Raw genomic sequence first — 13,408 nt, 5'->3', positions numbered from 1 at the left:
AGCGAAGTTTTCTAGAAATCTAAAAACCGAGCTACGCGACGAGTGACAATGAAGGGTGAACCGCATGTAAGCGATTTAGCGAGCGACGAGCGACGGAGATTTCTCACGGTCGCTCCGCTTTTGGATTTCTGGAAATCGTCACTCATCGCCTTGGTCGTTTGCTCCCGCCGCTTTCATGCGGTTTGCCTCGTCACGCGAGTAACCGAGCGAGTCGCGCAACTGACACCGAAGCGGGTCGTCGTCGTCCCGTTGCTCGCTAAATTGCTCACATGCGGTTCAGCCTTTACACACAATACTGGGCGGCAACAAAAAAAAAAAAAAAAAGATTAAAACGTCTTGCTCCCGAGATACACATTTTTTCTCTCTCTCTCTCTCTCTTCTGTTCAACAAAGCTTCTTCACGATACGAAATTTGCAGCACACAGTGCAACGGACGACCGCCGCGTACCCAAGCAAAAGTGAACCCAAGCCAGTCAAACCGGTCAAACCGCGACCTCGAAGATGGCGGATCGACGGTGGCGCTCCCTGGCAAAATCGAACCTGCAAGCTCAGTTAAGATTCTAGTATAAACGCGGTAAAGCCAATAAAATAACATTAGTATAAATAAACATGTAAGCACAAACAACCCACTTTCAATAATTACACAAACTTGTTATTTACGTTCCAGTAAAAACTAGATTACCAGGCATATTTACAAATATCGACGCAAGTGAACACGGATAACGACGAACAACAAAAATCCATTCTATCACTTGATTAAAAGAAAAAAAAACGACTGCAGCAATTTATTTGCGTTATACATGACAAAGAAAGCCCGTAAATAGGTTGTTTCTCACCTGTCCATCGTGTCCATCCGCCACGAAAACTTTTTAACACGAACTCCAAGTCTCTCTTTGTCGAGAGGGAGGTATGTCGATAATCGACCATGTGTCATCGTTGACTATTTGCCACACATGTCACTCAAACCGTAGCAGGACTTGTTCCGCGAATCCACGTAAATGCCGTTGTATCAAGCGAACACGAGACTGCGGTGACAACAGACAAACGACGGGAAGAAGGAAACAAGTCTCAACAGAACCACACGCGAGGACAGCGGCGACGAAAGGCTTAGCGTTGTCGACCCATCTCTTGCTCGTGTGCGCTCCCTGCGGCAATGACTGGATTTTTTTTTTTCGGTTTCCTTCCTTTTTGACATGTTACAGCTCACACACAACGTAAATTTACCAGAACCGGAACCCGTATGAGGGAAGAAAATGCCGCACCCGGCCGGTTCATTCGAAAAGTCGGGGGTACTACAGGACTGCACGTAGCCCCGTGGTTATGGGGATAATCATAACTGTAAATTTGGTACTTCCAACCTTGGTAACGCGTTGTATATTACGTTTATATTATATAATATATATAATAAATTAGACAAGACCGCATTTTAAAACGTATATTAATGTCGGATAAACGCGCACGAACACCAAGGAGGATAGAAGGGTAGGAGAGGGTATGACATCAGCTGCGTAGCCTCCACAAGCCATGCTCCCTTGACACTTCGCCTCTTTCTCATTTTCCTCCTTACTTTCCTCACTTATCGGGCCAACGTGACCACATCACGTGACCATAGCTAGCCTTCGTTTAGCCTTCGATCTTATAAAACCTACCGGATGGAGCGCGAGCAACCTGCAAGGAAGCCTACAATCAACCATCTATCTCAAACGTGACATGTTACGCGCACTAATTGCCAGAGAGATCTATGATCACGTTGGCCACAACATCGTTTAAAATTTTTATGACTAGACCTCACCGAGTCACTAATATTATAGCGTGCCCCCTCCTAGTACTTATAACCTCCTTGACGAACACCACCGCGCCGCTCGTCAAACATATTTTTTTCCCACGTCGATACCATATAATTTCTCACGTAGTTGCGCCATGGCCTTTCTTCGTTCGACATGACATAACCACTCGGAGGTGGTATTGGCTACGGCCTTCTCTTCCAGGAGGTGCAAAACCCATGATCCCTGGGTTCTGCAGCGCGAGCTTTCCCTCCACTCGGCCACCGATCCCCCTACTCAACCTTCGAATGCTTTCAAATTAACTCCGAATGCTGCCGTCCGGCATATGCGTTCAAACGCCAGCCCCCCCCCCCCCCCCCCCCCCCTCTGCGTCCTCCTCTCCCTCAATTTTTAACCGTAAGCGGAGAGCAAAGTTCGTCTGCTTCTTTTGCAAGAGTTGTGGTGACGTCAGGACTATGTCAGGACTCTGGGCAGGCCTGAAGGATAGTGGGTAGACCTCAAAGAGAGCTGTCTTGAGGCCTACCCGCTATCCTTCAATCAGAGCCAATCCGAGCTCGGCGTCCTGACGCTCCCATAGGACTTTATAAATATTAACGCTGTTAATTTCTTAAGAAAAGAAAAAGAAATAGTTTCTCTAAAACAAAATAGAGTTCCGATCAGTGGTTCCGATAGCATGAGTAAACAAGTATAGAAGGCGATCAGCGTGTACTAAGCAAATAATTCTTACTCAAAACTTCACATTCAATAATTAATCGTTCCGATGACTCCGATAACGATACCCTATACTCCGCCACCGCCTTTGCGCTTAATGCACTGCTTTGTTAACAGCACATGAACTGCCCAGAATTAGTTGTTCAATATTTATTTCCGCGCACAAAACAATGCAAAAGAAAACAGCCCATGCTGCCACAGAGACAACTAGCTAACAACAAACAAATAAAAAAAAATAAAAAAGTCTACGCACGCAGGTGTGTATCAAAAGAATCAAAAGTAAAATTTCTAACGTTCTTCATTGGTTTTTATTTGAAGCATTTAGCGCATCCCAGGATTCTTTTGAGCGAGGTTCCCCCGAAGCACCTGAAAAACGTAAAAGCGTCGCGTGCGCCGTGCGCAGCCATGGTAACGCTCGTCGTTGGTCGATGTTGGCAACACTGTTCGAGAGGAAGAATGGACGCGTTTTCGTGACCGATGTATGTTCGTATTCCGCTTTATTTCAAGGAGCTGTTCCTTGGGCTTCCGTGCATGCTTGCCCTTTATCGACTCTCGCCACAAGATCGCACTGCGACGTTTCCCCGAGGTATGCACAGCGAAACTGCACAGTTTTAAAGTGGCGCGCTCCGAATCGCGAATCTCGAGTGCCGCTCGCGTAGGAGGAAGTGTGTTCGAATCACCAGACGCCATTTTTTTAAAAAGCCCACTAGGAGTGCTGCAGCGGGCAGCAGAAGTACACCCCGTGACCGACCCTCGTGACTAACCGTGCTTAATTTAACCAAACAAAACAAAAACGATAAAAGCTAGAAAAATCGATAGCGTTTAAAAGATATGTTTTACTCGCGTACTTGTTTTGTGCGATTGAAACTAACTAAGGCGTGTAAGGTTACAATGGAGCCAGCTGCCTATCACGCACTCCGCGTCCGCTTGTAGGGAAGAGAGTTTTTATCTTTTGTGAAATCTGAAACGTAATCTCCGAGTAAATTTCCCTTTCGCATTCTAAAAATGAGAGAAATGGCGGAACTGTGCGTGCTTCGCCACCTGCGGAACATCAGACGCTATGAGCAATGGTGGGCTCCCTAGGCAATGGTCTCAAGACTAGCGCTGCCAGATGGACCTGGACCTTGTCCTGGCTTGTAATATCTGTGCCTGTAATTTACTTGCTCGAGACGTGCGCGCAGCGGTGTTCGAGATAGCCCACATAGGTGAGAACGGTATCTGTTTGGTTGTTTAGTTCGACACATAATGCCGTTACATGGAAGTTATCATGGTTAACTCTCTACAAACATGCATGCTCTTCCTTTTTATCTTTGCCTTAGCCCTAATCTTTTGTGCACAGGGATAGGTTATCAACAAAGCAGTATCATTTGCAGGTTAAGAACCTCTGGACTGCTTAAAAGACAGGAGGTCTTTTATTGAAGCAACTCTACAGGCCATAGTACAGAATTGTTTATACTTGGATGATTTTATTGTCATGCCTTCAGGCTTCGCAGACTTTGGTTGGATGTAGTATGATTAAATTGTGTTCATAATATGAGCATTCAAAAATATTTTTTAAAGCAGTTGTTCATAAAAACTTTAATGCCTTTTAGTTTTATCAATTAAAAAGGGAATAAAACTGCCTCTTTCTCGGTAAGTGGAAGAATGAGAAGAAAGTTACATTCCTGATGAGGGTTTTCTTGTTAGGGCTCTGCACGGGCCTACTTTTCGAGGCCCAGCCTGGGTCTGCTGACTCGTGACCAATTCCGCTGGTCGTTTTGGAGTGCGCCAAGATCAGTAGACCAGATCCGAGATGGAGCATGCAATCCGAACGAAGTCGCTCCACCCCCGGATCCCCAGTGGAACGTGACCACTCCTTGGGGATCGGCCTTCTTAGGAATCCCCTTACCGCAATCCGGGATCTGGGAAGCAGATTTTTTTTTTGCGGTTTTTGCAATCGCAGTGCTAAAAACAGGTGTTCAATGCACGAGCGGAGTTAATCATGATGTGAAAGATGCATGTCGATAAGCATATGCATCAGCGTAGCCGACTTGCCTCCTCATCGGAAAACTCATGAACAGTGTCCAAGTATGTCTCGATTTTCAACCTCTTCTGCCGAGGTCCGAGAAGGCAGTCGGAATTCATCTGACATATACAAACAATCCTTGTTGTTGCTGCTGCTGGAGGAGCTGCTCAAGCAGCTTGATGACAAACTGTCATCAAGCAGCAGCAGCAGCAGCAGCAGTAAAGCGGGCGGCACTTCACGAGTGGCCATTACGAATTCTGAGGCGAGATGCCCAATGAGAAAGCAAGTCACATGTGCGCGCCGAGGGCTGGCCATTCTGGCTTCCGGTTGAATCTGCTGAAATCAGCAAAGTGACTTTTTTTGGATTTGGATTGCGGCGGAGATCTGGAGTGGAAGCTGATCCAAAACGGCTAGGGGAACGCATCTGTCTTGATCCTGATCGCCCAGTGAAATAGGCGTGCTCCAGAAAAGTTAATCCCAGCACGCTCCAAAACGACCAGTGAAATTCGCCATGACTTTTACCCGACCTGAGGTGGGGATGCCCCAACTGGGAGATGAAACATCTCCTAAATCCAAAGCAGTCTTGGTAAAGTGTTGTTGCACTTGATCCGCTCAGGAAAAAGAAATGTTAGTGACCTTTATGTCCGAAGTTCTACATGCATGGAATGAAGTGCTTGAGAACAATTGTTTCAATTTGTTTAGAAGACGTCAAACAGTTGTTTTTGGAGTGAAGACCCTATATATTTCGACGATCGCCCCTGCTACACTTAGAAGGGCAGCTGAATTCATCCAGATGTCAATAGATGTCAAGTTGCCTGCTAACTTTAGCGAGAAAACTGAATTGGTGTATGGACCGACACGCTGTTTACAAACAAGTCAGCATTTGGCCACACTGGGTGTCGGCACCACACGGGCATAGAAATGTGATTCGTGCATGTGCCCTTCTGACAGCAGCGCCACCGCAGCAGCGTGACGTCGGAGCCATGTGTGAATGCATAAGTTATGTAATGTCGGGCCTTGTGACACCAATTTTCCCATTAAATTTAGCGGGGAAGCTGAAGTGGCGATTAGGTCACATGACGTAAATTTTTCCGCTAAGTTTTAATGGTGAAACAATTGGTCTGTAGGTTACGTGAAGTCAATTTCCCTGCTACATTTAGCAGGATAACTGAATTGGTGTAAATGTCATGTGATGCCAGGTCACATAACGTCAGTTTTCCTGTTAATAACTTTAGCAGGGAATTGCATGGGTGGATGGGTTCCTTTCAAAAGCCTTTCGTGCTTTAGAGACTGGCGCTGCTGAGTTCGTTCATTGATCTTTAAACTAAACAAAAGCTGCATGTACAAGATGCCACCTTTAGCTTGAGAAGCATCTTATAGACCAACACGCGGCCGTGGCGTCACGCAGCTGCGGTGGTGCTGTCGACGGCACTGCTCATGCGCAGACGATTCACTTCACGTGAATTCGGTTTCTGCGCACGCGCAGTGCCCACACCTGGTGTGGGCAAAGGCGGGCTTGTTTGTAAACAGCGTGTCGGTCTATAATAATAATAATGCTTTATTTATTGCTTCATGGTTTTATAGAGCTATGTTCTTAAGCACACGGGTTCTGTTTCAGTCAGGACAGCAGACATGTTAAACCAGACTTGAGGTGAGAAAAAGAAGAGCACTAATGTACTGCCTTCATATTCTAACATAGAAGAAGGTTTGTGCTGTCGGAGTGTTAAAGGGGCCCTGCAAGGACTTTTTTTTACTGGTTTTTAATTTGCACCGAACCTGAGCGCACTTAACGTAGTAACTTAATGAAACTTTTCTCTAATTTTTTTATATTTTAGAAGTTATAGGCAAATTAAAATTACAAAAACAAGCAAAAAAAACCTCCTTCATGACGTCCTTGGTTGCGTGAGTGGCCGTGAACTAGACGAGCGGTAGTGAGCTCAGCGAGCTGTCACGACTGCTGCACTCAGTGTCGACGGCTCGAGAGGGCGCCACTAAAGCATCTTCTCCTGGATAGACTGTATGAAACGGGCAGCCAGGGCGGCTTGCGTTGCATTTTTTGTGCAATTAAAGACTAATTCGGCATGACACTTCATTGGCCACAAACAACGGAAAACACGGGGTAAAGATCAGTTTAGAACGGCAGCCACTTCGCGCTGCCATACCGCCGAAAGGCCAAACATCAAGCCAAAGCTGTTCGCCGAAGGCCTTGGGAATGCTCGGAACCGGTCGGATCCGCCAGTCCGTACGACCGCAGCGCTGCCACATACATCCGGTAGCTTTCTACGCTCGTTGCTCGTTGGCACCTGATCCCACAACACCTTTCTAGTATGCGCCGCCTTTTCCACTGCTTAATGGCGGGTATGTCGACGGGTCATTTCTCGTTTCCGTACTTTACAAACTGCATTTGTTTCTTTTCTGATCTAAAATAGTAAACAAAAACTACTTTTATAAATAATTGAAACGGTTCGCGCCACCTATATTTTGTATTTTGACAAAAAAGAAGCTTTTAGCGGCTCTGACCAGTAGTAAGCCCAGGACCTAAGACGTCACATATCACGCGCTTTCGGCACCGCGGGTCACTCCCGTAGGTGGAGGAGGTTTCCGCGTCGTCCGGTTAAAATATAACGCACTGATATTTATACCCCTGTTACACGGGCACACTTAACCGCGGTTAACTCAGCTTAACTGCTGTTACGCGGCACCACTGATACCGCACTATACTCTCAAACAGCCATTTCAGAAGAAGTGAAGAGCGCGCGTGCACTGCTTCGATGGATGATCAAGATGCTCGAGCGCACGTTCGCCCATAGCTTTGACTGCATAGCCGCCGAATGTTGTTGGCAAATATTGTGCGCTAACTGTGGCTTAGCGTAACTGCAGTTAAGTGTGCCCGTGTAACAAGGGTATTAGTTACTCTCTCTGTGCCCGCTGGCTTGGTCGGACCCTGAGGGACGTGGAAACTGCAAAAAAGGTAGATGCTTAGATATGGTTGCAGGGCCCCTTTAAGCCCTGCTTAAAGACGATACGTGCTGCCCAGCCCGAGCCCATGCAGGGCTCTATTTCTCATGTGTAACACAAACTTTCGCCTTTTACACACAGAGCAGTTTTGCTTCCTTCCTTCACATTTTGTTTGTTTATTACTTTTCGTATCTGCTTTTTGCCTGACAGATGTGTCTCCTGCTGATTTTTCTCATTTCAGAGGAGGGAGCGATCTAGCAAGATGTACAGCATTGTAGTTGACGCGTCTCGATGATGAAGGTGTGCGCCGTTTCGGTGTGTGACAACACTGGCACTTGGTGGCACCCCTTTCCCAAAAAAGGGGATGGACTCCGAGCCAAGTGGGTTACAGCTGTTGGTCTCACAGAGGAGCAAGCCGAGGCGGATGACCTCTTTGTGTGCTCGCGACACTTCCGCCCTTTTGACTATGCCGAGCGAGGGGTGGTGCGCAAGATTGCGGTTCCTTCTATGCGCCTCTCGGGACAGGAGCCATCTCCTTCCAAGCCCAAGTTCAAGCCAAAGCCTAGCCCTAATCCTGATGGAGTTAAGCGGAAACGGAAGACCAGCCGTGAGCTGATCCTCCTCGAAGCTGCTAACAACAGTGACTTGGATCAGGTATGATCTTGAAACGTTCACTGTCCTTGATAGTTTGTTTCCTCTTGTGGAGATTTTATAAGCAATGTAAATCAAGCTTAAAATTTTGGGGTCGTGCTACTTTGCACCTTGTTGGTCCCTTGAGTCAGAAACATTTTACACTAAAACAATACAATCACTCAGCGGTCATAAATAAAATGTATCACCGAAGCATCCTTGAGAACATAGTGTTTTAAGTGGTGTCTGACTCTGTACCTTGGAGTGTGCAACAAGGAGTTTCCAAATTGTGGTCTGCATTTTTGTAGGCTGTCCAGGTTTGAGAAATTGCAATGTCCATAAGACTCTCCTGATCACTGGCATTCACAGAACTCGTAACAGCCATTGTCTGGGGATCCATCACAGAAACTTTCACAGTGCTCTGCAGAGTTGTCTTGTCTGCTAAAATTACCTTCATTGTCACTCAAATCGTTAACATAGTTTTTATAAAAAGTGGGAATTCGGAAGCCGGCGAGCCGGCTTCCACATGGTCCAAGCAGACTGGACCAGGTCCATCTGTTGACTACATGCTGAAAACATGCCACTAAATGAGCTGCGCTTATAGACCGTTCCACAAGGAAGAGCGGAGAGAAAAAATGCCCTCCCTTTCTCAGCTTTTGTGTCGTCTGCTCCGCAGAGTGGGCTGTGCCTAACATCCGGCTGGCGTTCAAACTCTCTTTAAAATCACGTCATTTTTGAAATTTCAAGCGCAGATGCGCGGATTTCGATATGGAAGTTATTGTGTAATGCTATGCTTGATAAAAAGACTAACCGGGTCCAATTGCTCTGTTACCTGCATGCAGATAGAAAAACAAAAAGACCGGAAAACTGTTTCAGAGCGGCCGGTCTCTCCGGCATAAAATAAATCTGGTTGCTGTAGATTTTTTACTCTACAAAGTTTGTACTGGTGCAGGCCTTTAGCGGTCATGAGTGGAAATATTGAATAATAAATAAAAATGTACTCTCATGGATGCAATAGACGCAGTGGTTGAGGGTAGTACCGCCTGCTGACTCCACTGCTATTGAAGGAACAGAACAAAGATACGCTAGTTGATCATTTACTGAAATAAAACAACAGAGCACTATAGGCTAATTTTGGAGCAGCCATAAATATTCCAAGAACGCGAACCACTTCACAACGGCAGCCACGTGCGAAAGTTTGATGTTCGGTACAGCCCGCCGGTACAGCCCAAAGATTTGAGAACGGCAACTTCCCGGTTTGTCGTCTGCCAGCGGGATCAGGTGCGTGCTTTCTCTTTCTACCCCGCCGAACCTGCTGAACTTCCCGGATGACTGGAGAGGGCGCTGCAGTCGAACAAATTGGCGCCGCCCTGAGAGCTCTAAATGAAATGGTCTGTGGTATCTGCGCTCCGTTCCCCGATCTGCTAGTGGGCGCCGCCATCTTGGTGCTTAGTGCACAGCAAACGCGAACTGTCGATTGTCACAATTAAAAAATGCAACTTCCTCAGCTTTAGATACTGTGTTTGAGAGCTCGGGTGATAATGTTTTTCTCTGTCGCAGACTGTTTTAACATTTCTGAAGGACGGAAAAGCATTTCCTGCGATTTCAGATAACTGGTAGGGGATTTTGCTAGCTACCAAGCAGAGGTACCGATACAGTAACCAAAGGGCCATCTCAACAACATCAAACCTAGTAGCGTGGTCCCCACATCTTTGCGGCAATATAGACTACGTTTAGGGACACATTGCCGCGGTTCAGTTCGATAAATTACCTCCGTCGGTGCCAATGATCGTCTACCTTGTCTCACTGTCACGAATATAGCAAAAGAGAAGACACGTACCAGAGAAAGGCCATTGTCCAAGTGTATTTATTAAAACACTCTCAACATGAACTACTGTGTCCCCATTCAAAATGCCCCCCGCGCCGGCAAGGTAAGAAAAGGTCCTTACCTGCCTGACGCAGGGTTCCGGAGAGCCAGTGGGCGGGAAAGCATTAGAGAAGTCGCCAATATGTGTGCTATCTCTTTCGGGGTCACCGAACAACTGCCCTTCCTGAAAGCGGGAAAAGACAAGGCCAAACTTCTTCGCCTGTCAGCAGTGTTCCGCATCCGAGCAGGGGAACGGAAAGAGGCGCCCCCGAGAGAGAGTGAGGGGAGGGCCCTCCAAGACGGGACCCTCCGCCTCACGAACAGGTCGGAGCTCACAGTGAAGGAGGCGAAGCGTTTCGAACTGTGGCCGGTATCACAGCCATCAGGGAAGGTAGACTACAGGAATCCCCATAGTGCCAATCCTGATTTTATGCACCAAGATGGCTGAAATGTTGTCACTCTGAAGCGTAGCTTATTTAGTGGCTCTAGTTTCTCCCAGCCACCGGCAGAGGGCACCGAAGCACCCTTTATTGGTCACAAGGGCAAACAGAGGTCAAAAGGCGACTTTACTCTCTCTAATCACCCCGCATGCACGAAGCCATGGAGACAGGCGCCTCATGAATTCACGAGGCTTAACAAAAGCGAATGAGAAAAAATCTGCTATAATAAACAAGGTGTGAACGTGCGCGCAAAAGTCCGCTGGTCTAAGAAGAAAAAAAAAAAGTTATTGCTTGAGCTATTTCACATAAAGGTACGAAATGGAAGGCATCATGCTTTCACTCCTATGGTGAATGACGCAAGTCTAAATTGTCAGGGCGTGTGCAACAATTGGCTGCAAAGCAGAAATGAGACTGTCGGGAAAGCCCCAACTCCTGATCATAGGGAATATTTCTTTGTCGAGTGACATCCGACACATGGCCTTCGAAGGGCTAAGATGTAGTTTTAAGGGGGAGCTTTGATGGACAGGCTTTATCTTGCACATGCTCAAATGAAGAAAGCATTCTGTTTTGCTGGCTCTGTGCCATCCTGCACTTAGTCGAAGCACATTTTATATTGTGCTAAATGGTATTTGGATGTAAGTGGGTTGAAGCTTCTGGTGTGCCACGCAATTCCTGTGATCTGCACTCTGCTCGTAGGCAATGGCCCCTTTCCTTGCGACATCATTTTTCTTGTCACCAAGCGGTTGATGCAGTTGGAATTCTGAATATGACTAGGAAACGCTGGGCTCCTTACTCTAACTCGTAGCAATTTCTCTGGCAATTTGACTCAATCATTATTGTTTGAATTATAAAATAAAACAAAAGCTACAAGTGTATAATTAGGAAATAGTTTGTACAAACAAAATGCAAAGCACAAGTATGTAACTAACACGTTCACTCAGCTTGCGATGTCAACAACAACTGTTCTGACACTGCATGCAGTCAGACTCCACCAAATAAGCTTTGTCGCTTATTTGCTTCGTGGAGCCCAGTTTTAATAACTATCACAAGTTGGAAAAGCCTTCTATACTCTGGAATAAAGTTATGTGGCATTTCAGAAGTGAGGAGTGCACATGCATAGGCAGCTTTGATCAGTGCTGAAGGTGCTTGGGTGCACAAGTGGCCATAGCTATAATTACTTCAGGAAGTTGTCTTGAAGTATAGACCGTTCCATTAGGGTCATAGCAGAGAGGGTAAAAGAGAAAAAAATGCACTCCCCCTCTCACCCCGCACGTCGTCCGCTCCGCCGAGTGGGCTGTAGCTAGCGTCTGGCTGGCGTGCAAACTCTGTTTAAAATCGCGTCATTTTGGAACTTTCAAGCGCAGATGCGCAGATTTTGGTATGCCAGTTGTCGTGTAATACTATGCTAGATAAAAAGACTCGCAGCGTCCAATTGTGCTGTTACCTGCGTGCAAATAAAAAAACAAAAAAACGGAAAACTGTGTCAGATTGGCAGGTCTCTTTGGCGAAAAGTAAATCCGATTGCTGTACCTTTCTTTACTATACAAAGTTCGTACTGGTGTAGGCCTTTAGCAACCATGATTGGAAGTCTGAAATAATAAAAAAAACATGCTCTCCTGCCGCAATACACGCAGTAGTCGAGGGTAGTACTGCTGGCTGACTCAACTGCTATTTAAGTAACGGAAAAAGGATATGCTAGTTGATCATTTAGCGAAATAGAACAACTGAGAGCTATAGGGTGATTTTGGAGTAGCCACAACTATTCTAAGAACGCGAACCACTTCACAACGGCAGCCACATGCGAGAGTTCGATGTTCCATACTGCCCGCCGATACAGCCCAAAGATGGAGAACGGCAACCTCCCAGTTTGTCGTCTCCTAGTGGAGTCGGGCGCGTGCCCTCTCTCTCGTTTTACCCCGCCGAACCCGCTGAACTTCCCGGATGTGTGGAGAGGGCGCTGCGGTTGAACAAAATGGTGCCTCTCAGAGAGCGCTAAATGGAATGGTCTATAGTTGTTGACTCCTTGCTTAGCACTTCAGAATAAGAAAAAGAAATTAACTCCTATGCTTACGCATGTGGCAAAGACAGGAGTGGCCGTCATTATTCTTAGAGGCTACATTCTTGCTAACCATCACTCATTCGTTGCACCGTCAGTATGGATTGATTGGTTCAATACGAAGGACAGCTCTCCTAGATTTAATAACCAGCCAAATTTTTGCGTATGAACTAAGTGATTTGTAAATACATTAAAATAATCGCCATATAGCCAAGAGTGTAGTTTTTTTTTTTTTTTTTAATTTTATATAATGACAGTTGACTATAGTCTATCACAGGTTAAGAATGCAGTAGAAACCCTGCTTTCATCATGTGTGCTTGTTGCCTTCATTCATGCTTTGGCTGTGCTTGGGCATTTAACAGAAGTGTCATTGAGGACAGGGGAAGCTTCTACTGCATTCTTAACTTGTCACATATTAGGGGCGAAGCTCCTTAGGGTTTAGCCTTGTCCGTCTGGCGTCCGTGCTCACATCGATTGCCATCCCATCTGTCTTCTTAAAAAAAGAAAAATTGTTTGCGCAGTCGACAGGATTCAAACCTGTGCGGGGAGACCCCAATAGATTTCTAGTCCATCGCCTTAACCACTCAGCCACGACTGCGGTATGGGTAGGGGGCTCTGAGATGTGGTAGTAACTCAAAAGCTGGGGATGTCATGGATGAAACGTTGCATGTTGCCGCTTAACGTCTGTCTATACAGGAGAGGGCGCTGCGGTCAGATGCGTATATAATCGTGTTAAACTTTGCATGCATTGGCTTATTGTTTATAGACGAGAGGGCGCTGCAGTCAAATGCTTAAATACATATATAACCACGTTCCATACCACACATTCCATACCAATGCAACCTGGAACTCGGCACTACCTATGAGCAATAAAAAAAAAATCACCACCATCAGCACTACCTATGAACAAAATCAGTATCATCAGCACCACCAGAGCTTTGCCGCAATCAACATCATT

General features: G+C 46.3%; 1 protein-coding gene across 4 annotated transcripts in view; it reads left to right on the top strand.

Moving 5' to 3' along the window:
* Positions 1 to 2,919: 2,919 nt before the first annotated feature.
* Positions 2,920 to 13,408, top strand: part of LOC8035649 — a 72,511-nt gene continuing 62,022 nt past the window's right edge. Inside the window, exons 1-2 of one of the 4 annotated variants that reach the window (XM_029993321.4) lie at positions 2,920 to 3,080; positions 7,699 to 8,111. In XM_029993321.4, the coding sequence (XP_029849181.3) occupies positions 7,749 to 8,111 (363 nt within the window). In that variant the 5' untranslated portion in view covers positions 2,920 to 3,080; positions 7,699 to 7,748. Of the gene's footprint in view, positions 3,081 to 3,199; positions 3,700 to 7,698; positions 8,112 to 13,408 lie in introns of those variants that run through there. The other 3 variants (XM_029993323.4, XM_029993322.4, XM_040500955.2) reach the window with 3 other exon arrangements.

This window comes from Ixodes scapularis, unplaced genomic scaffold (assembly GCF_016920785.2).
Source record: "Ixodes scapularis isolate PalLabHiFi unplaced genomic scaffold, ASM1692078v2 PGA_scaffold0__279_contigs__length_252992795, whole genome shotgun sequence".
Taxonomy (NCBI): Eukaryota; Metazoa; Arthropoda; class Arachnida; order Ixodida; family Ixodidae; genus Ixodes; species Ixodes scapularis.
The sequence above is the reverse complement of the archived record's forward strand: the minus strand, read 5'-3'. Positions and strand labels throughout refer to the sequence as shown.